The sequence below is a fragment of the Cynoglossus semilaevis genome, chromosome 20 (assembly GCF_000523025.1).
Source record: "Cynoglossus semilaevis isolate Cse_v1.0 chromosome 20, Cse_v1.0, whole genome shotgun sequence".
Lineage (NCBI taxonomy): Eukaryota > Metazoa > Chordata > Actinopteri > Pleuronectiformes > Cynoglossidae > Cynoglossus > Cynoglossus semilaevis.
The window spans coordinates 1,489,880-1,514,796 of record NC_024326.1 but is presented as its reverse complement, the minus strand read 5'-3'; the positions used below and the strand labels follow the sequence as shown (position 1 = coordinate 1,514,796).

Below are 24,917 nucleotides of genomic sequence, written 5' to 3'. Positions count from 1 at the left end.
GAGAAGCAGACATGTGTTCTCTGCCTCTGATCAGAGCTGAAATCAGGTGGTTATCGTAGCGCCATCCATCCCCACCTGCCATGCCCTGAAACCAGCTCTCTGTCTTTCTCTATTGCACACACCTGCACGCACACGCACACACACCCAGAGCCATACACCACACACAACACAGGCCCCTTGTGGAGATAAATGTGACCGGCAGTCCTCACCCCCAGCAGAAGAAAATCCAATTCTCTTTCACTTTTATCCCTGAGACTAATGTTACTGTCATAGAAGACACCACCACCAGAGACCAGCCGACTGTGCGCCTGTGTGTGTGTGTTTTTCGGCGTGTGTGTGTGCTGCAGTAAGATAGTGAATTCATTTAAGGTGATGTATTGCTGTCTTTACCTGCAATTTCACTGTAAGCCTTGGTGGTGTTGTTTCCATGACAAGCTTTTGACCTTTTCTCATATTTTCTCTCTTGTCCTTATCGTACAACCTTTGTTTCTGCACTGTAATACCACTGACACTCCGGCCTGCGTATATGTTTGGATGTTGGTCTTTCATGTGTCAATAGTCCTCTAAGACTGAACTCTCAGAATGAGCAAAGGAAGTTAGATTACTGCCTAACTTAATAACAACTCATAAACGGGGGTCCTAGACCCGCTTCGGAATTCTGTTTCAACGATGTAACACGATTTTAGCCGTAACTCAGAACTCGCATACTGTACACCTATGTTACTCACCTATGCTAGCAAAATGGTAACATCGAAATCTATGACATGAAAAATTTAGAAGAGTCTGACAAGTGTAAGCTTGAGAGCCATGATGAAATGAACGACAAAAAGTTCCCAAAAATACAACACAAATAAAATAAAATAAAAAGAGTCTGACAAGTGTAAGCTTGAGAGCCACACAAATAACACAAATAAAATAAAATAAAAAATAAAAATTGTCTGTGCAAAATGAGTTTTAACATCAGAACACTTCCTTAAAAAATAGGATATGACGTTGTAATAACGTCATTTATTTTACTATTATTTGGACTTTCTGTCCTCCACTTATATGTGACCCTACTATATATCTCCCATCACGTCATCTTTAAGATCTGAGGGGAGAAATGTGACCTGGTCAGCCCAGAGCTGCTCAGAATCCCATCCCTCCTTCAAACAAACACACTCTCTGCAGTTTTTTGGTAGTACCTATAGAACAGAGAGACCTCTGTGCAGCCTGTAATTGCAGGTACTTTGTTAATAATTTGTATAAGACCGTCAGAAGCCAGGCCGGGAACAGAGTGCACAGAGGCTGTCACTCAAACTCCCCTTCATCGAGCCCTCATGGGTCTAAAACACAGCGTTGTGCAGGTGTACAGTGATCCTACCACAGCCCCCTTCTCTCTCGAGGCTGATTAGTATTCATGAGATCTCAGGAGGCCCCCCAGTTCGCACACTTGCACCCACCCGCCCACATACACACACACAATTCTAGTGGATTGGTCCATTCTAATTATCTCCTGGCATTTATGGAGAGGGCTGATTAGAAGCTGTCAGTGTGACTGATGACGACATGCCATGTAATACCCAAGAGAGAGAGGGAGACAGAGAGGAAGGCTGGTCACAGCTGTGGACTCCACTTCTTTGTCTGCGTGTCTTAGTTTGTCTCCCGCTTTCCTACTAATTATGTTGCAACTAACAGCTGCCTTGTTTTGTCTCCGTCTTTAGGCAAACCAGTGATGATCATAACAGAGTTCATGGAGAATGGATCTTTGGACACTTTCCTGAAGGTGAGTTTGGTCTCAGGTGCTTTCACAGCTGCCCTAATGTCCTCGCTTCAAATTTTTAAGCTCATGTTTTGTTGACATTTAAACTGCTAAACTCAACTCTAATTTAACTCTAACATAAAATTATACATCTAAGAGTCGAGACAATAAAAAAAATTCCAGCTTGAATTTTTAAGTATATTCATAATAACATAATTCAATGGCTTTACGTTACACGAAAAAAATGATTTAAAATACTAAGCAAATCCACAGACACGGTGTTATTCTGTTGATTGTTACTACAAATTCCAGCTTGAATTTTTAAGTATATTCATAATAACATAATTCAATGGCTTTACGTTTTAATCTCTTAACAATTACTTTTCCATGGTAACATGAGCACACGTTTATAATCAGTCCTTCATACGACCTATGCACAGACCTGCAGGCATGCATAATTACTGTAAATGTATTTTCCTATATGTGACAAAAACATTTTTTAAATGTCAATTACATGCACGCAGAAGACTCCTCATTCAATGCGGCACAACAAGGACATAATAACGAAGCGAGTATGAGTTATGAATAACTACGTACACATAATACGTACTTACGTCTCAGCCCTACTCAAAATGAATAGAGTTTTTTTTTTGCACATGAATGAATGCACGACTCCTGCCCTTGAGTGCCTGACACTGAAAGTCTCCCTGATTCATATTCAGACTTGCTTGTCAGCCAGTAAAATCGCTGCAGTGATAAAGCCATTAAGCCTGTGATGATAGGCCCTGTCGTTAAATAGACACCAATCCCATCAGCGACGCTGAAGCAGGACAAAATTTGACAAATAATAAATGGCAAAAGCGTGCACTCGCACATGCAGCCTCTCTACATTCGGGATATTTGTATGGTGTGTATTAGGAATAGTGTATTGTAATGAGGTCAAAGGGCATCCACAGTGGCTCAGCGCAATTACCAAATCACTTTTATGGCTTTTACAGCTCATCCCGTCTCATGTCATCCATATGTCTTTAATTTTCAAACAGTTGAAGTTGAAACTCTTTTTGGTTTAGTTTTGAGGGAGAAACTGGAGTTGTCTGCTAAAATAATCTCAGTGAACATTCTCCCTTTCGCTCCTTTCATTCGTCTCCATCTTCCTGTCTGACCTCCGTGTCCTGCATTTGTCTCTTCTGTCTTTCCCTGCCCTGCCCAACCTTACTTCATTCTCTTTCCTGGCAAGGCACTGTGGTGGGCAGATTGATAGAGGAAGTCTCTAGGTTTGTTAGACAGTCCAATCAATCAGCATCTCACAAAACCACCGGCTAATTAACTTACTCCACAGCTGCTGAGACTGAAGGGGGAGACGGCGAAAGAAGGATAGAGAGAGAGGAGCGCAGGATGTGCACAGATGTAGAAAGATGAAGAACAGATAGATGGAGACTGTATCAAAATGATGTGTTTTGAGTTTGATGAGTTTGATGAGTTTTCCTGTCAGAGACAGAGATGAAGCAGGGAGATACAGAAGGATGGAGAGAACAGAGAGGGAAGACAGAGATGATGTAAAAGAGAGAAGGTGACTGATAACGTGGGACTGTTGGCCCAGAGCAGAAACGATTGGCAGAAGAAGGTGAACTGGACCACCATCGATCAACAGACTCTTCTCTGTGCCAAAGAACATTCGAATCTGAAATCCAGTAAGCTCTGTTTGAGCCTGTGGTCCATGTAAGGGTAGAAAGTTTTCTTTGTAGTGTCACATCCAATCCTCTGAAGGTGGCTTATTTTGTCATTTTCAATTGATCTTTTACAGAGAAAACTCATCTTTAGTTTGCTGACTTCCGTACAGAGGTTGGCTTGAATACTTCTTCTTGCTGAGATTGCTAAAGAACTCAACACAAATCACAGCGCCACCCCTCCTCAAGACCTTTGTCAGCAGTTCACACTGTGCGCTGCGTATGAATTCATCTCTCTCCTTTTACAGAAACACGACGGCCAGTTCACCGTGATCCAGCTGGTGGGCATGCTGCGTGGCATCGCCTCAGGGATGAAGTATCTGTCAGACATGAGCTACGTTCACAGGGATCTGGCAGCTCGCAACATCCTGGTCAACAGCAACCTTGTGTGTAAGGTGTCGGACTTTGGCCTGAGTCGGGTTCTGGAGGACGACCCTGAAGCCGCCTACACCACCAGGGTAAGACGGACCTCAAGACACTCATGCCATTTTCTCACATCAACAAAGCCTGGCAGACACACACATGAAAACTCAAACCCACACACACATGTTTACTTGGCGCTGACGCTGCTGTTCGCTGCGTGCGTGTAGGAGAGTTTGGGGAGGTGTGCAGCGGCCGACTGCGTGTCCACGGGAAGAGGGAGATCTACGTGGCCATCAAGAGTCTGAAGGCGGGTTATTCTGACAAACAGAGGCGGGACTTCCTGTCCGAGGCCTCCATCATGGGACAGTTCGATCATCCCAACATCATCAGGCTGGAGGGCGTGGTCACCAGATGTGAGTTTGGATTGTTTTGATGTGTGAGGTTTTTTTTTTTTTTTTCAAATTAAACTTTCAAATTTTTCCTTCCATCTGTGCAGGTAAACCACTGATGATCGTCACAGAGTACATGGAAAATGGATCTCTGGATGCTTTTCTTCGCGTATGTACAAACTGTTTAGCTGTGTTGTGCAGCAGCTTTAAAAAGAATCACATTTACGAAATGTTGCTAGTTTATTTACTTTGAGTAAATGGAATTATTTTCCAGCCAATCTGAGCTGACGATGATGATGTAAAAATCCTCAGAAGACCAACTCCTTGGTCAATGCTCCTGTAATACCACATTAGTGTTCAAACCAGTGACCTGCTAACCTGCTGTGATGGTTTAACAAAGTGTTTTGTGTTTTCATTACCTTTTCCAACGGTACAAATTATTGCAATTTGCAGGTCAAATTAATTTCCCGTTCTGTTTTTTTTCTCTCTATTTCTATTCTCAGAAACACGACGGCCAGTTCACCGTGATCCAGCTGGTGGGCATGCTGCGTGGCATCGCCTCAGGGATGAAGTATCTGTCAGACATGAGCTACGTTCACAGGGATCTGGCAGCTCGCAACATCCTGGTCAACAGCAACCTTGTGTGTAAGGTGTCGGACTTTGGCCTGAGTCGGGTTCTGGAGGACGACCCTGAAGCCGCCTACACCACCAGGGTAAGACGGACCTCAAGACACTCATGCCATTTTCTCACATCAACACATTAATTTTGAACAATTGCTAAACTGACACACACCTGCTGTCATGTGATCAGTAGCATAGCAGTTTGCACCAAAATGAGTTCATTGACTTGTCACAACTCGATATAAAAAAGCAAGTCCATCACATCTGAGCGATTGATTGATCACAGCAGGACAGGCTGAGGTGACGCTGTCCTGAGAGTGTGGCGAGAAAACTCTATCTGTGATTTATTACCCATAAAGTTACAGACATAACACCCACACTCTTCAAATTAAAATTTGAGTCCATAAAGTAACTGTTCTGCCAGACACCGTCCCCAAATATTTTAACTTAAGGGCAAGGCAGTCTGCAAAAAGACAGACTTTAAAAGTTAGACTTTTCACCCAGAATTGTTCCTGCACATCACTGTATTTTCCTGTGGGCCTTTAAAAAGACTGTATAATTCTGTGGCTGGGTTTATTACAAAATCACTGCACAGTTCATCTAATCTGTGCTCTGAAGTTTAGACACAACTATTAAGGTTTTAAATTTGGTTGAAAATTCCAGACATCACTGCAGCTAACAGGTCAGGATGAACTATGACCACAGGTTAATCAGGGTCACTGCAACTGACAAACAAGCCTGAATGCTAATTTGTCATGGCACTCACTTGGGTGACAGTTTATGATGTTGGTTTTTATTTCTACTCTCGTACAGGGAAGAATTTGTAAATAGATACAAGAATAAAAACCAATCATGCAGTTTATGGTTAGTCCGTTAATTTAAAAAGGAAAAACACACAATATGCATGTAGGGTATCCATTAAAGCTAGCTTTACATTCTTTACATTATTTTTAATTGCATTTCCATGGATATGAGATGTGTGAGCTTCTTGTTAGTGGGGAGTGTTTCGGTAATGAACTGCTGAAGGTATATGAAAATACTTTTTGCCTATGTTCAAGTCTGAGGAGCCTTTGATAACATTACCCTCCTCTCACAGAGCTCAAAGAAAAGAAGAAAACTCAAACGTCAGTGACTTCTACCACTGCGGAGTAACTCATCTAAAATGCCCACGAGGACATGGCATTATTCATATTCATAGGAAGTGTTGGGGATGTTATTTTTAATATGGCATTAGCATTGCCCTGGGAGGAGTGGATCCGCCGCTGACTGCTCTATTGCAATCGCACACACACTCAGGACTGATGTCAAGAGACCGAGATGGAGAGCTGCAGGCATGGAAGGAAGGGGGAGGGAGAAGGAGAGGCCGGGGAGGAGACGATGAAGAAGCGGGGAGAGCGGAGTGGATATCAAATAAGACTGAGATCGAGGGAGGCTGGGAGAGAGAGAACAGGGGGGAGACGCTGTAAGGATCCAGAGAGAGCAGTTTGGTGAAAAAATATAGATGGTGTTGGGGTGAAGAGGGGGCTTCGGAAACAAAAGTACACCGCTGAGTGACTTGGCAGCTTTGTCTTTTATTTGACTTTGACCAAACAGAGATGGGGGAAAGGAAGTTGGTGCAGAGGCAGCTGCTGCATGTTAAAAACAGAGCCGAGCTCTGTAGAGGAACAATCTGTTTGCAGAGAAGATAGAGAGAGAGAGGAGTTATCTCACCGCCCGCTACGTCCAAACAGCCAGTATTTATGAAGGCCTAGTCGTCTGCGCTCGCACCACAAAGGAAGGGAAGCGGCATTCAAAACATACAAAAGATGTAAATGACAAAAGTCAGTCAGACGCAACAGTAAAAGATGGAGGCGAGAGTCACCTTGTTGTCAAGCTGGTGCATTAACTCACAGCTCTGATTTTAATGGCGACAGACTTCTTGGCAAGCGCCGTCTTACAATCTGCTTTGTCAGTTCTACCCTTGGTTTAATGCAACACTTAGCCCGACACGTACCAATAAAACAGCCTTCAAATATTTACACTATCTGGACGGGAAATAAATAACGTCCGGTTGAGAGCGACATACATACACACGCTGCTGTAACACCAAGAATGTGCTGACTGTGATGTCAACATTCACAGGGAGGAAAGATCCCCATCAGATGGACGGCTCCAGAAGCTATAGCCTACAGGAAGTTCACCTCGGCCAGCGACGTGTGGAGCTACGGAATCGTCATGTGGGAGGTGATATCCTATGGAGAGAGACCCTACTGGGAGATGTCAAACCAGGATGTGAGTCAGAAGCACAGTGCCTTATGTCTCAATGTAGACTTCAACCTCCATGTCTCTATGTTTAGCTGCCGTTTCACTCTCACTGCTTTAATGCAGTTGGTCAAAGACTTTTGGTCCATTCCAGCCTCAGCTAACACACGGTTTACAGAAGTGGGAATGTGCCTGATCAACATTAAATTGCAGGTCAATTAACCAATTGGCCTCGATGAAAATGAAATGATGCAATAATATAGCACACAATCAGACAATCAAAAAATGACTTTTTAATACCTAGATCTGGCCAGAATAACTTAATTTAGGGTTAGCATAACATGAAACTGTGGGAGCAGTCGATGAATGTGAAGTGCAGTACTGTTGAGGAAATATTGCTTTAATTAGTAAAACTAATTGTAAAGTAATTATAGTAATTTCAAAGTTAGAATGCATTTGTTTGAATTGTGCAAATGTAAGAAATATTGATTCATAATAATAAGAATGTCTTGACTTAATATTCCATAAAAGAAGAACTTTTCAGGATTTTTATTAAAACCAGGGCTTTTCAGCCGGAGCCACTAGTGGCCAACAGTAGCACTGCACCATTTATTTCTTTTTTAGGTTCTTTAATAATAAACCATTCAGGAGTCATATTTGTTCCTTGAATAAAGTATCAAAGATTTTTTATAAAAAATAATAATTTGACTCTGTTTACCTACAACCAGTGTCTTTCATTTGCCCCTGTAGGTGATCAAAGCAATAGATGAAGGCTACCGTCTTCCTGCTCCCATGGACTGTCCTGTGGTGCTACACCAGCTCATGTTGGACTGCTGGGAGAAGGGAAGGAGTGACAGGCCAAAGTTTGGACAGATTGTCACAATCCTGGACAAGCTTATTAGAAACCCAGCCAGCCTGAGAGAGCTGGCCAACAGCTCACTATGGTCAGTTGGAGAGAGCCGTAAAGTCAAAATGTGGATTTAACACTTTTACACATGTAGTCTGGAAACAGGTTGTGAAGGAGTTCATCCACTATATCATACACAAAAAAGTCTGCAATTTTAGTAAGTTTTACACACCTAACTGATGTGATATGAGCAATATTTATTATATTTATGAAAAACATGGAGCTAAAGACTAATGACAAACCATAGATATTAGGCTACTCAATCTATAAACCCCTACACTGACAGGCTACATAGGCACAAACATATGATGTATAGTGGTTATGGTCTACGGGTTGGGTTTAAATGAACCCCACACACAGCCCTGTATGTTAATGTAGATGCAATTAGTCCTTTGTTTGTGCGCTGGTAATTAGGTTTGAGCATGAAAATGAATGAACACAGAGATCATTTATAACAATTTATAATAAAAGGAAGCAAGTGGAAGAGAAAGGGGGCAACGTCATTAATCATACTTTCACACAAATGGATAGGTTTCAAAGTTCCTGTTCTCTTTACTTTGGTCCATATGCTAGTTCTGAATCCGTCATGTTGCCGTTGATGCTAGCGGAAAAAAAGTTGTTACAACCCCAGATCTTTTTATTTCTAAAATTCATTTTTGATCATGTTTGTTATACTGTGTTCCAAACCCTTGTGTTTTGTACTCCAGCAGGGAGGACCTGTCCACACCAGAGTTCAGTGTGACCACAGTGGATGAGTGGTTGGAGGCCATCAAGATGGGCCAATATAAGGAGAATTTTTCCAGTGCAGGATATGTGAGCTTGGACTCCATACTCTACATTAGTGTCAGGTACAGACATTAGAACTTCTTTTTTATTAAATGAAGCCTCTCCTGCAGGGGGTGCTGTGAATGCAGAGTAAATGCTTTTAAATCAAAGATCATATATTTCATTGTTTGTAATTTTCTTCCTTGTAGTGAACTGGCTAAGATGGGTGTAACTCTGGCTGGACACCAGAAGAAGATTTTATCCAGCACGCAGAGTTTGCAGACCCAGGGGACACATGTCCAAGTATAACAGCGTCCTGTTAAACAGTGAGACACAGCTTAAATAGATGCACCTGTGAAGACTCTAACCCCCTCAAAATGGACTCCTGATGGATACTCTCTGCTCGGACCTCCATTGCTTTTAAGGCACACTCTGGGGGACAAAATTGACGCTTGCCTCCTTCATCTCCTCGCAGTTTCTCTAACCCTTCTCTCCTCGATGGGCACGACCAGCTTTAGCACTCAATAGTCCCAGAAACACTCTGTTGTGGAGCAGCGGGGGTGGCGGGGGACGCGTGACTATTCAAAACTCCTAAATCATTTCACTTCATATCAGCTCGACAGGAAGAACAGAGAACAGAAAAAAAGATTTTTAACTGAAAAAAAAATTAGAATATAATTATCATCACTGTCTGTGAGGTGTACAGTTGGTTTTTACCGTCTTTTTGTTTTGACTATAAAGAGTTAAAAAGGGTCAGAAGATATGTATATGTGTAGATATATGTTTATATGGGTTGTGTATTCCACGCCTGTAGAGATGGACCTAATGTTTGTATTGGTGGTGAGATCACTCAAACCTAATAAGACTTATAACTGCGGTACATTTATGGCTCCTTCCATTGTTTGCTCTCCGTATGTAGAAAGCCAACGTACAAGCTAACTGTTGAGAATGATGTGAATGTGTGAGGGCGGAGAGAGAGAGAAAAAAAAAACTGGACCTTCAGAGACTCAGACGGGTGTAGATTCTTGCTAGTTGGTGTAGACAGAGGTGTGATTTGTTCATGTAGAATATTTGACCAGGTAAAGGGCTTCCCTGGCGACTGCTCTCACACAAACACTTCCGACCAGAGCAGGAGCATGTTTGCTTGGCTGCTCGCACCTATGATGTAACTCAGTGCAAAGTCACAGCTGAAACAACCCGAGGTGGAGACGCCACAGATATTTTTACTCTTCCACAACTGTCACTTCCAATCCACATGGCACTGTCTGCTTAGCAAACACAGTATTATGATGATGATGATGATGGTTTTGCCTTCTCATGAATCAGGGGTGTGAATGTGTGTGTGTGAATGTGTGTGTTTGAGTGTGCGCATTAAATAATTTATAGTGTTTTGTGGAAAGCGAGAGGTGATGCAAAGGTCATGATGGAGTTGACACTGTCAGGAAGGTGGAACTTCTTTTTCCTAGTTTTGTGCCATGTACAGGGACAACATACATTTACCATTGTTATTTTTTAAATTTGTTTTGCCTGACAGAGAAACTATTCTACACGGCCAATTTTAATGAAACACATTTTTGAATGTATAATGGAAAATCTGTGCCACAAAGTAAAGGTAAAGATCACATTTTAAAAAAAACTGCACATATGGAAGATAAGCTTTGACCTACTGTAAAGTAGGACACGACTAATTTGAGAAAGTGTTGTTTTCAAATAGGGCTTTAACTCGTAGTCAAAGTCTGTCTTTATTGTTCACTCATGCAGCTCAACTTTAGACCACAAAGACACAAATTATCAGTACAAGTCCAATGCAACTTGAATTCTTAACGGTACACCACATCATCCACAGTACAGTAGTTAAATAAATGTCCTGGAACACATGAAACGCTACAAACAAACTGCTAATCTTTAGCATTTTGTGTGATACATGTAAGAAGTGACAGCCCTAGTTGAAAACAGATTTATTTCTCTGCCGCTTCCTTAAATCATGTAAGAAGTTAAACAGCAAAACTTGGACAGGATGGGAACACATCTGCGTGAGCTGCATTGCTGCACTGAACCTGCGTTGTGTGTAAACCCAAAGTGAGTTTCAGCCGACGTGGTACTCCACAGGACCAACAGAGACTTTTAAGTGCAGTATATACAATTGTATCATAGTGTAAAATATGTACAGCGTTGATTTACGATGTTAGAATGTTTGTAATGACAACAATGATGACGATGACTACGGTGGACTTTTATTGTGAGGTAAATCATTCAACAGTGGCCCGACGGGATGTAGAAAAGAACTTGTTGGTCTGGACTAAGGAATGTAGCATGGCACAAAGCTCCGGCTTTGATTGACAGGTGACAAGGACTGCAGTTTATATATCATAGCACTAGAATGAGTAGAATGTACCTACCCATGCACCTGCCAGGGATACATTTGAGAAGCTTGGAAATGGAAATGATGATAAAAATGCTACCAAAAAAAAAAAAAAACAACAACTACATACAATAAATGGGATGTACAATCATGTTTGCCCATGTTTTTATGCTTTTTGAAAGCTATGGAATTCCACTAGAATTCCATTTGTGAAGTGGAAGAAGAATTAAATAGTTACATTAAGTCAAAGGTGATAAATTAATAACAAAGCCAACAAAACCACAACAGATTTTCCAACAGACAAATTACAGGAACAGTCTAAAACCCAAAGGGTTCATTCTACTCACGCTAACCCTATGACTTCATTTTAGCGGACGACCCCTGACCGCTGACCTTTTAGCTGCCTTATTATTTGTTCTTTTTTGCCTTACTGAGGCCTATCAACAGTAAAATGTATGTGGAGGTAGTATTTATCTGTGTTCTTATGATGACATAACATCAACACCCTGGTTTTGTAAAATCTCCTAAGAGACATTAAGACGAAAATATTAATTTCTTTTCAAATCCAACCATCAAGACAATGGAGAAAGTGACACATTGTTCAAAGTCTGTATTACAGCCATTGATTTAGATGTGATTGGTTTACATAATAAAATTTGTTGTATGGTTGTTTTAATGTGGAAAGTGTAAGGTCGTATAAGGTCTGAAAAAGAACAACATGGAAACAGTGTGACAAGGTCACAATGTTTCATGACAGACAGCTTCCTGACATGTTGGTATAGCTAATGAATCTCATATTGACCTTAACGTTCAAATCTTTGGCTTTAACTTTGTCTGATCACTAAAATGAAGCCATTTTCCACAACTCTAACTTCAGTTTTTGAGGTTTTTTTTGTTTTTCTGTTCACCCTCTCAGCTCTCTGTTCCGCTCTAACCACCTCCTTCCCCCCCTCTCTCTGTTTGGCCACCGTGGCAGTGCTTAGTTGTTCCCTCTGCTTTGCTTGTTGTAAAAGGGTGTAGGCATTCTGATGTCTTTCATGTTGCTGTAATAAACATGCTAATATTTCTAATTTCTCACCTGACGGTTGCAGTGTCTTTCTATTTACACACACGTACCTGTTGTCCAGCAGTGTTAGGCTGCCTGACACTAAACATGACACTGAAACCATTTTGTTTGTTTTTATTATAATCATAATTTTTTATGCTATCAACTTATTGTGCAAAAACTATTGCTAATTATGTTTAAAGACCCCAGTAATTGCCAGGCTTTAGTTTTCACTGCATGGCTCTGTAAAATCCCTGCCAAGTCAACAGATGGTCGTATAAACCTGAATCTGGTGGCCAATCAGAATACAGTCGAACAGAACATTACTGAATTTATTCTTTCATTATGTTAACACGCACTAAATTTTCCTTTTCTACACAGATCTCAATTTCACAATATTGTAATATTTTAGCTGCTTTATATAACATTAAGGATAATGGATTTAAATTTAAAAAATTGACAAGCTACTTACATTTATCACCATATCCATTTCACGTTGACAGTATTGGTACAATTCCTATCATGACATTCCTCAATGAAAAAATATGATGAGGCTCCTTTATTATGTGTGTGTGTTTTACCAACAGATAATTCTGCCTCAGGGGAAGAGGAGGTCATTGACTCCTGGCCTTGGTTAACCCCTTAATGCACTGTCCCATTTGCTGTCACTCCATGTTCCAGCCATTACACCTCATTTAGTCCATCATATTAAGCTACATATTCCCCAATCACTCACTTCCTCTGTCTGTTTTGCACACTCTCTATCTCCTCTGTATCTACAGTATTTCCTTTCACTCCTCGCCTCTTAATCTTTCTCCTGGCTTTGTGTACATTCATTTCTTTTTTATCCACCCTCTGCAGATGGACACTGCAGTTATTCCCCTGACCTTGGATACAACATTACTCCCTTCTCCACAGACAAAATTCTCATCAATCCACCCATCCTTTCTTAAATCCATTTTTCAAAAAGTTTTCTCCACATGCAGCCCCCTTTTGGAGGTCCGCAGCCTGTTTGTGGCCCACTGCTGTCACCCTTCAGGGCCTTCCTTCACTATAAAAGGCCAATCCATAACTTCAGGCCTTTGTCTCCAGGCGTCACACAACAGGGAGAATGTCATCTCACTTATTTACTCTGGATAACATGGGGGGCGACCAAGAGCCGGGGGCTTAGGCAATTGATTCATCATGCAGCTGGTATTGGCATCATGTGAAAAGGTCAGGTGTCCCTGTGGAGAGCACTTTAAAAGGCCATTGGTGACTGATGAGCCTGTCATGTTTGTATCACATACATGCACAAGCATTCTCTTAATCTGTTTCTCTGCCTCTCTGTCCGTTCTTCCAATCTGCTCTCTCTACGACACACACACACACATTTACACTCCTGTGGGAATGGTAATGCGGCCCCACTGTCATGCTCTCAGCCGTGGGCTTGAGTGTCCGCTCATGTGTAACAGTGGACATTAAAAAACACCAATGCCAGTGTGACCTCTGCAGGGGGGGTCACTAATAACAAGAACAAAAATGTGGCACTGTTACCTCACTGCGGACTGTGACAGGAACATCTGAAGCTGGTATGTAAACCTGTGAGTGGCATGATTATGAAATAGACAATGAAATCTGAAACCGGACTAAGATTTTTGTCAGGGTCGGTTTTAAATTTTAGTCTTGTTCCTGCTTTCGTTTCCCTTCGTTACAATGCATGTCCTCTGTAATCAAATATGGCCGAGTTCAGGAAGGCCGAGTGTCCCTAATCTACACTGCAAACACACTCACACACCGCGTACTTGCCCTCTCCTGTCTCAGGAGGTTTTAGTTTGCTATCAACACGATTTCCTGTCTCAAATTTTCATCAGTAATCAAAGTTCCTGATTGAATTTGAAAAGTGAGCCCGGCTATATAAATCACATTACATGCCTCGCTCCCATCATGCTTGCTCTGATCAGCCACAGGAATGAGACGATTCCCTGTCTGTGGGAACGACGTCAGAGTCTGAGCGTCTGTGAATCAGAGAAGAGAGACTGAGTGTTTTGGGGGAAAAGACAGTAGAAAAGAGAAAAACTGAGATGATAAGAATAACAACAGATGAATCACGTGTGGGTGCAACAATGATAGTGGTTCAGTCAAAACAGTCAAACTATGTGATGATGTAATTCTTTGTGAAATTTGTCAAATAAATTTGAGTCCCACTCTACTGTAGAATCAGTACAGTACAGCAGAGGCAGATGGACTATGAAGAGAAAAGGATGAGAGTAAAACAAATAGAAAAGAAAAAAGAAAGGTTTGAATGAGTTTGGCTAGACGAAGATGATATTGACCACATAATCCCTTACAGATGTGAAAATCACACTTCAATGCCTGGCAGACGTGGTGGGCCCAACTGCTATCGAATGACTCAACTCTAACCAGAGTCTAACTTCTTAAATTGTGCTATTGTTGGAGGAGAGATGATGAAAATCTAAATTTAGAGAGAACACAAGACCACATCTGCTGCTGGGTATATTATACAAACAGACACAGGCTGTAAAGCTTTCCACAGCCCCAGTGAGTCATGGAGACTGGCCTGAGCCGGAGCCTTTTCTCTATTCTATAAAAGATGCAAACAACACCTTTATTATCCAGAAGACAAAGGACTTGTTCTATTTGTCTCTGAAATCTGTTTGGAAACCCTTATGTGTGGCGGCCATAACCCAAATGTGTTCTCGATTTGGGAAATACTGTATAACAACAAATATAATATTGGTGTTTGGGTATTTTGTTATACTTTATATTATATTATATAAAATATAACAAAACACCATATAATATACAACAATATATAATAATGTAAGGTAAAGTAAATAAGGACAATATAATATGATAAGATCAAATGCAATACAATACAATAGATATAAAGCATTTCCTAACAATGTCTTATTGAAAAAATATACAATACAACAAAGAGTACACAATTTTGAAGTATTATCAAATTAATAATCATTTTCAAAAATCTTTACCAAATAAGTGTAAGGCCATCATCACATCATGAAGTGAGAGAAAGCTTCTATTCTGTCCAGGATAAAACGCCTCAGTAGAGAATTGCCTGGCACTCACACTGTCACATGAGAATTAAAAATATAAACCATATCGATCGAAGTGTTTTTCCAGAGTTCTGAACTGAAAGCACGGAACATTTTAGCGGTGGTTTGGAACGACTTGAAACGACACAGAGTGACACTGTAACGAGAGAGTCGTCCACATTGTGGTGTTATTCTAGCTGCAACTGGCACTTACACTGTTGAAACAAACGAGGGCTCATAAACACTGACAGTGTGGGGTGTAAAAACAAACACACGCCACTATCAAAAGACCAACTTTACTATTACAGTACTTCAGAGACAGGATACTGTGTCTTCTCAATGGGTCGCTGTTTCTGTGGACAAGAAACTATTGATTGACTACAGTTTATACTGGTTTATGACTCATCAACTTTATAACCACAACATTTATTACTAATTATTATTTAAACCTAATTAACTTCATCATGTAAACCTACTTTTTTTATTATATCCACACACTCACAACTTAACACATTTATTACATCTGTATTTCTGTATCTGTATAACTTTTACATGACATTTTTAAACGTCCCTAATGTTTGGTATTTTTTGTAAAACCACCAAACCAGGGTTCTGAAAAATGACACACAAAAAGTTTGTGGGTGTAATTCCGAGCTTGTTTGTGTGAGTCTGTGTGTGTGTGGTTGGTTTTTGTGCCGACATACGAAGTAAACCGCCGCTACGGAGCTAAAGTCTGCGGCCCTACATCAGCCACGTGCTTACTAACAGAGGTTTGACCCAAATAAGGGTGTAATTTATGAAGGCTTTTAGGCTCCTAGGCAGCAGTAGGAAATAGAACAGAGAATAATGTGAGGCTGACCGTGCCTATTCACTTCACTTTATGTCCCAGTCTTTTACTAGGACACGTGTCTGTGCTTCTTAATTATACACAGACAGTAAACACGACGTTAATGGACACTGGCTTTACAGAGATGTGTTCGACTGCAGATGCACAGCTGTGCTCACGATTATGGGCCCGCTGACAACCGAGAACGCTGCACTGTAGAGCAAGGTGATTAGACACAGGGATTCAAATAAAAGAGGAGAGGCAGAGGAGTGATTGAAGAATAGATGTAGAGCTGGTGAGGAGCCGGAGAGTGATAGATGGATAAAGCTGAAGAGTAGCATTGAAGCTACGGAGATCGTTAGTCCTCCACTGTAAGATGCTGGCCCCAGGCAGGGTTAAAGGCTGGAGTAGACTGTTAGCAGCTGCTGGAGGACGTGACATCATCCCAGAGAGACCAATGAGGAAAGTTAAAAACACAAATACTGTCAAATGCAGTTGTGTGTGTGAGGCCATGTAATTCCAGTGTGTACTGTCATCCTGCAGTGGGCTATTTGCCCCAGTGTTTGAAGTGGAGATGCAACTTCAGAGGATCACGCTGCTGTCACAGCCCCACAGATCAGAGCGCAGCATGTCATCAGGGAGGAGGACGGAGGGGGGAGGGAGGGGCAACAACAGACTAATGACACGACTCCAAAAGGGCTCTTACCACCAAATGTCATCATCTTCTTTTTCTTTGTGTCCAACCTCGTTTGTCTGATTATGTCCACAAAATGAAATAGTAAAAAGCCAACATTATCCAAAGTGAAATATTTTCTTTTCTTTTTTTGTTGGCCTTCATCAAATCTATTACTATAAACAGAGGACACTCACAGTTCAGTCTCTCTGCCAGTTGGCAGACTGTACTGTACATCACAGCCAACATCTGGCAGAACCACACAGTGCTATTCAGTTTCAGTGTGTTCTGTTTATAATATCACTCCACTCAAAAAAAACCTGAAACTTTGATGGAACTCCAGCTTAATATTGACTGAAATACTGTAATGACATCATTGCTTTCCCAAAGTTGTTTTCATCATCTCTTCTAAAAATGCACACTTACTGTTTTTAGAATCTTCTGCACTTGTCTGGAGGTCAGAGTCTTTTGTCTTTTCCCTAATCTCAAAGGTCAAACTGAAATCTTAAGACAATACAACGCAATAGCACCTGCTGCTGGCGTGGAGTTGAAATAAACGTGTGCAATCCTTGACAGGTGTAGTCACTCATTTTACTAAAAACACAAGGCACTCAGGGACATAGTCATGACCAAGGTTCAACCTATGGATAGGTCTTACTTCAACTGTCTTTTGGCGGAGAGACAGAAATCAGAAATACTAGCATTGAACCTTGTTTTTTTATTTTTTGACAAACCCTATCAGTCAATTGAGGTTTAAAGGAGGAAGAGCGAGAGTGAGAAAATCATTTCTCAACCTTGTGTGGTGAAAATATGGTCCTGCTTTCAGTTGATAAGGTCAGCTGTCAGTCGGGACTTGTTAATAAATGTGAATCAGTACAGAGATACATGCACTGGTGCATGTACAAACCTCCTATTACCAGCCTATTGCTTTGTTTGGCACAGAGGTCTGCAGATTAGAAGGCACAGGAAACGACAGCTTCCTGTCTACTGACGCCTCTATTTTGACAGACAATAAAGTAAACTACCACTGTAGAAACTGTAGTAAAAATGACAAGGATTGTTCATTTTCCATATATAGTGAATCAGATATTTTATTGCCATTTTTTGCCAACATGCTTTTGATTTCATCACATGGATGACAAATCCAAACAGATCTCACCAAATCACTCCCTCCCTGATGAAACCCATACGGTTGCATCTCCTACTGGCCGGTGGGGAATCCTACAGCTTTCCTCTTTCTTAGCCTCACTTTTACTAGAACTGCTCTTTATGGTTCTGATTAATTCTTAGCAATGCATTACTACAGCATAATACTTTAACATGCAACACGTGTGCATTTACGTAGAATGACTGTATTTAGTTGCTTTCTTTGAAAGCATACCAACACTGTGTGTCTGACGTGGGTTGGGTTCATTTCTCCTCAAGCTATCAACAAAAGAATATATATATCATGATTCATAAGCTGTAAATTCAATTGCATGTCACAGTTTAGCTGCAGGGCTTCCACGGTCTCAGTTGTGCAGTGCAACAATTAAAACCAACAGAGAGTTTCCTTTGTGTGGAGAATTGTGGCCGTTCGCAGGTGCCAAGCACTGTCATCCTGACATATTCATTCTGACTATGGCAAAGAGGCTGCATAAAAGGTATTGCCAAAAGCTGAGCGTTTGTTAAATGAAGATGAATGTGATGGTTTGGAATGAAGGTGATATTTTATTTAGGATCAGACGCTCTTTGTTTGGTAATGCAGCAGCCACTCCAGCAACAACATGACAGCCCTGGGAAATGGATATTGATTAGAAAAGGTTGATGCTTCTCTCTCTCTCTCTCTGGTTTTCTTTTTTCTTACACTCCTTTCATCCCTCCCTCTCTCACTCCTTTGCTGTTTATTACTCTGCCTCTCCCTACAGCTGTCTCAGAGTTTCCCTCCCTCTGTCCGTCGCTCTCTGTTTGTTGTCAAGCCGTAATGTGTGATGCATGATAAAGTATGATGGATGTTTAGAGCAGGTCCTGATCCGCACACCTGGAGCTAGTGTTTGCGTGACGCAGACAGAAGTGTATAAATGTGTGTGCGTGAATGTGTAACGTGATGCTAATTCACTTTGATTAATCAACAGGAATCCTAAAACTTAGCAAATTAAATAAAATATAAATAAATTACAGAAATTATTTTGGCAATTATTATTTAAGATTATAATTAAACAAACAAATATCAGAAAAACTAAAGAAAAAGAGATGACGATCTTAGCATTGTACGAGCGTTAGCTTTTTGCAACATGCCATTGTGTCATACTTTTTGATTCTGTGATGTTGTTGTTATTCTGTGATTACAGAAACAGGACAGCTACCTAATGTGACGATCGATTTCATTTAGGACCGTTTTAAGCAACTCTGAGCAGATGTTCCTGAACGAAGTGTCATTAATTCATGTACATAAACACACTGAACGCTGAAGCTACACGGCAGCAAAAGCACTAAGTGAATCCGTCGTGTTGTGAACAATAGCACACACTGCAGTGGGTGGTGACATCATTAAGATTCCAAACTCAACCACACTGGTTTACCTGCACAGAGACAACAGCAGCAGCAGCAGCAGCAGCAGCAGCAGCAGCAGTCGTCTCCCTCATCCTCACCCCCAGCAGCTCTGCTGTGGTCTTTTATCTTTTGTGCCTTAATTATCATTCAGCTCTGATCTTAACCCTAACCTCTCCTGAACAAACGAGGATTACGGCTTTGACAAGACTAATTAATACTAATAAATAATACCTAACCATGGCAATCAATATCATTGATTAAACAAGCTGGCGAAATTAATAACTGCCGAGAGGTGAAAGGTTAATTGTCTCAAACAAAGTCTTCACAGACTCCAAAGCTCGCTCTTTTGTTGTTCTTTCTTCCTCATTTGTTGGCTCTTTGAGGAGACATTTGACCCCCAGCACACTGCCTGCAATCAGTGCTGCCAAAAGGCTCTGGCAGCATAAGTGGTAACCAAGGCTGCAGCCACGACAGCAGCACAACATACTCTTTAGTTTTTTATTATTTCAATAAGCACATGCACATTATAACACTCTTAATGACTGTAAACATAAGGTGAGCACCCGACAATATCACCACTACACTCCCCAAAGTCCCCAAAAATATAGAGATGGCCTTCAGATATTTCCTTGAAAATCAAAATCCTGTGGAAAAGCTAAATTATAATAAAGTAAGTAGTGATTTTTGTCCCTGCCTTAACTAGTTTTCTGACATGTCTTATACATTTTAAACAGGCCTCCAATAGGAAACAAGGGAACAGTGAACTATAGAGTAGTAAAAAATGGATCGTATCTGTACCTCATTCATACAGTTCATGATTCTTTTTGTTTGTCTACAAATATAATTCAGAGATGGATCAGCCAAATGTATCCTCACCCAGCAATCTGACTGGCTACAGTTCACCCCACACACAACAAAAAAGTCGATGATGGAATGTGTGGATATGGAGACGTACACATTACGGTAAGTAATTGCAATTTCCTTTAGAACTTTAGAAACACTAACTGAAAGGTTAACTTTAGAACAACTTTAGAATGATGTTTTCATCATTCGCAACACCAAATTAACATGGCATCAAATTGTATTCAAGTTGATTCGAGTGGTTTCTTTTTCTCCTTTAGTGTTCTGACAGTGTAACAGAAATTACAATTTCCTGTGGCCTTCAGCAATTTTCGGTCTTTTTCGAGTCTTTTAAACAAATCATCTTTGAAAAGCCTGTTTTTTCCTCCCTTTCCTTTCATTTTCATTCACAGCCAAATTGCCATTAGAGCAGTCAAGACAGTTTGTGATGGGCTCCAACGTTAGTGGGTCACCGTGGACCACTAAAGGATCTGGTAAAACTTTACTGCTCCTGTCAGTCTCTTTATCAGCCTTTACTCTGGGCCTGTAAAAGAATTACCTCAGCTCAGGTCTTTCTGCCTGGCTGTCTGTGGGAGTGTGCGTAGACTACCAGGCAAAAACCTGAAAAAATAATCCATTTAGATGGTTTTGTTTTCAAACATTTAAAGCCTAAGTATGTCATCATGGGACTCAGACATTTTGATGGCCATTTCTGATTAACAACTCTGCCTGTGGTAATTTATCTTGCCCAGTTAGGATCACAGGTTAAAAGTATTCTTCGCCTGAAGGTATCCTTTAACTGCAGCCTTGTCTTTGGTGCTGTTCTCTTGACGTCTATTTTGAAACCACGAGGAAGAAAAAGGAGAAGAGGAGACCCAGATTACTCTGAGAACATGCTGTCCAGGAGCCAAGCTTTGATCAACGGAGTCAAACAAACTTTCGAAACCCTGGGGTTTAGTCGGTGATGTGTTACTGCTACTGCTTTTATGTAACATACTGTAATATGAGAACTGAGAAGTGTAAAACTTCACTGTATCCGTATGAATACCTTTTCACTGCTACTGTCTGAATACTTCATATATTCAAATTTTAATTTCATATGTGGAGACAAATATTTGTTGTTTTACCCTAGAACAGTGATATATATATTCTGTCACAACCCTTTACAAACATATTGTGCTTTTTATTTTTAACAATCTAAATGCTCTTTCTCATTTCACTGCACTGACATAGACATCCACTTTGTTTATCCACAAGAGCATCTCAATTGACATTATCCACAGCATTGTTGTACCATTCGGAGCGGTACACAAGCCCAGCTCTTATGTGTGTCTATTTGTTAGTCTGAGTCCTGGGGTTCGTTGTCAAGTAAAGGGCAAAGTGGGTCCCAGAGGTTCTAGAGAGGGCAGCAGAAAGCAGACAGATGTGACACAGAGAGAGGACTTTGGTGACATTTTCGCAGCAGAGACCAGTCATCACGGCACACGTAATTATGAAGCGGGGCTGTTTTTCTCATAATGAGAAAAACAAACAGGGTCTAAGCAGGGAGTTATTCTGACGCCAGCACGCTGACACTCAAAGATATTCGTCTGAACTTCAGGACAGACGCCTCTTTATTTATGATCCCCACTCCTTGTGTCTTGTCTAATTAAAATTTTACTAATCACAAGAAAATGGATGTGTTGTTTTTGGCAAATGTTACAGATCCAGTGAGCACACACACCTGTTTGTGAGAGAACACACAATGGCAGACTAAATTCAAAAGCCCTCTGGTCAAACAAAGCTTTAATTCTCTGTCTATTGACACAGAGAGCGTCCAATGGCTGCTGTGAAGCAGTGGAGCAGAGTCTGCGTCTAGACAAACCATTGGCAGTCCTTCTGCATCTCAATAACAGATGTCCCAGGGCTGTAGATGACTCAGAATAGCTGATAGTGAATTAATTGAATGTGTGCATGTGTGTGTGTGTGTGTGTGTCACACCAATGCATCAAAATGTACCATAAATCAGTGCATAAGGAAGTGTACGGCTCCATGATATGATTATGGTGCTTTTCTAGGCAGATGATGGACATGAAGTGTCCAAATAGAACGTGTTCTCCTGACAACTAGCTTCAACATAACCATATATTTACGGAACGTACTGCTGTAAACAAATGCTGGCTGTAAAGCTACATTGTATATGTGGAGGAACAGAACTTTGAACATTTTCAAACAGTAAGTGACAAATCTAAAGGTCGAAAGGTCAGATATTTTAAACCAGAGGTCCTTTAGACCAGAGGTGCCAAGTATATGGCCTGCGGGCCAAAACCAGTCCGTTAGGGGGTTTAATCTGTCCCACTTGATTAAATTTGATTCATTTCAATTTTGATAAATTTTTGTTTTTTCAAATTAGATTTCATCAAATAATGTTTTCTAACATACTTGTGCTCATTTGCAGGAGAACAAAGGGGAAAATCATGGACTTATTCTTACTTATAGGTAATTATGTTATGATTCTACTGTGGCCCATGAACCAAAATGTGTTTTTCACCCCAGCTATAGACTCTATATATAAAAAATGAACTCTAAGAAACTCTATGTAACTCCCACCAGGGCCACCTCCCACAAAAAAAACCACACCAGTATTTTAAAAGTTTAAATATTAAATGCCCTCATTTTAACTTATTGTATTTCTTCAGCTATTGTTCTGTTTTCAGGCCTGAAGAAATAAATCACCAGCTCTTCCAGGAAAAGTATTAAAGAGTACCAGATGTTCAACACTGCAAATGTTGCACAAAAGAGTCTTAATTTGGGTTTATTTTGGATCCCCGTGTGTGTGTGTGTGTCTGTGTGTGTGTGTGTGCGTGTTATACTATTATGCAGTATCAATTTACAATGAAGAGCGGCACAACTGGTGCATTTTTCAAATGGAAGTGAAAACCATGGCACAAATATGCGAGGTGGCTTCTTTGTTTGTGGAAATGGATAAACAAGCAGAGGTACTTCAGATGTAGGAGTGAGACTGTGGAGAGAGAGAAAAAAACACAATCTGTTGGACAGGCTGGACAAGTGTGTTTGAAGAGGAGAGGAGAGGAGAGGAGCCGGTGTCCATGTGCTCTACAGGGCTGAGGCCAGAGAGATGAGCCGCCTATTGATTCACAGAGTTTGAGTTTCCTTGTGAAACAGGATCTGAGGGCAGGAGTGAGAGCCTTATTTAAAAGTGTCCCTGTTCCCATCCATATATATTGATTCATACACACTTTTATTCGGCTTTAAGTAACTCTCTGGTCACTTTCTTACTTGTGTTGCATCTCCTCGCCTCCTGCTTTATTTTCTCATCCTCTTATTGAGCTCTTTGAGCATATACAGTGTCTTTTTTAGTCTTTTTCAAAGTCTCACGTTTCTCTTTGTCCTTCCCTCTCGGCACCTTGCGAAGTAGGTGAGCTTCTGAGAGCATACTGTATTTCCTAATGGAAATTAATCTCTGAAAAACAATTTGTCACAGGGCTGTTTTATGGATTTTTATTTTTCTTACACGATTCCCACAAACATTTATCTGCTCATCCTCAGAATTCCTTATCTTTCACGGAAGCAGACAGAGTGGATCAACTCACTGGACTATCATCGCCGTTATGATGACAAGCCTTTTATTTTTACACATAAACAGTAAAGATAACGATGGCTCTGCGCTAGATTTGATTGGCCACAGATGCTGTTGTCAGGGCGCCGGAGTGAAAATATAGCCGTCGTTATTATGGGCTGTCATACCTCCAACTGTAAATCTTTCCCTGAGTAGGAGAGGAGCTAAAGGATAAGAGAATTGATTCTGTTGTTGCGCCTCATCTTTAACCTCTCTGTTCTCTGGAGCACAGCCAGGGGCCCTCAGAAACCATCTCCATTATATGTCAATCTACCAGAACACATTAGCTGCCCCTACACATGATGGCATTTTAATTACCCTCAGTCATATTTTGTGTGATGAACCCATCTTTCTGTTTACATCTGCCTGCATTTTAGGCATCAAACGGCAAAAGTGAGAAATGTCCACGTCCATTGATTCCACCTGGGATTTTCATTGCCTTATTATACAAGTCTGACTGTGGCCGACTGTAGATGAGTTTCAATTTGTGAATCCTAATGTGGTGCTTGTAGCTGTTGTGGTCAGTGTGGGCTGGACTGTGCCATCTGTAGGCGGCCAAATGTTGCATTTTGCTGCAATAACTTTTTTTTTTTCATTCTATTTTTACAAGTGTGAGGTCTTAAAAGCACTCATATAGCAAATCGGGAATGTAATTTTTAATTTTGTGTTATTTCTGTGATTTTCAATGGCTCACGATATCAAGAATACCTTATGTTTCTCACATGTTTGACCTAAATGGTAGGAGTGGAGAATTCAACCAACACAAATGACTTCACCACTAGATGTAGAAATGTTCCTGGAACTGCATGAGCATCTGCTAACTGCTGAAGCATGGCCATTGATTAAAGATGTTACAATGTAAATGCATAACAAATTTGGCACTCTGTTAGGCTGCAGAAGGACTACACAGATTGCAAGCTATCGGGCAAAGATAAAGTCAATCAATCAATCAATAGATAAACTTTGTCCAGAATGTCTCGCCCAGCGTAGCAGAGCAGATGGAACCTCAGCTCCGTGCTCTTCAACACAATTCAGGCAACAAATGCAGCGACAGCCTGCAGCACATGAATCTAGACTCTCTCTCTGTCTCTCTCTCTCTCTCCGTCTCTCTTCACCTTCTTTGTAAATAGCTGCTGGCTTACACTTCTTTATTTCCATTTTCGTTCTTGTTTTTGTATTATTTAATTTCTATCAACTCACAACACTGTGC

At 40.9% G+C, this 24,917-nt stretch overlaps 1 protein-coding gene and 1 long non-coding RNA gene across 3 annotated transcripts in view; one reads left to right on the top strand and one right to left on the bottom strand.

The window, feature by feature from the left end:
• The window catches only part of LOC103395911 (ephrin type-A receptor 3-like), a 71,367-nt gene extending 59,181 nt beyond the window's left edge, over window positions 1-12,186 (top strand). Inside the window, exons 14-19 of one of the 2 annotated variants that reach the window (XM_017042352.2) lie at window positions 1,704-1,765; window positions 3,717-3,926; window positions 6,963-7,112; window positions 7,833-8,026; window positions 8,700-8,837; window positions 8,964-12,186. In XM_017042352.2, coding sequence (XP_016897841.1) covers window positions 1,704-1,765; window positions 3,717-3,926; window positions 6,963-7,112; window positions 7,833-8,026; window positions 8,700-8,837; window positions 8,964-9,063 — 854 coding nt within the window. In that variant the 3' untranslated portion in view covers window positions 9,064-12,186. Of the gene's footprint in view, window positions 1-1,703; window positions 1,766-3,716; window positions 3,927-6,962; window positions 7,113-7,832; window positions 8,027-8,696; window positions 8,838-8,963 lie in introns of both variants that reach the window. The other variant, XM_008333761.3, reaches the window with a different exon arrangement.
• The window catches only part of LOC103395912 (uncharacterized), a 96,202-nt gene that overhangs the window by 52,095 nt on the left and 19,190 nt on the right, over window positions 1-24,917 (bottom strand). The window lies entirely within an intron of this gene.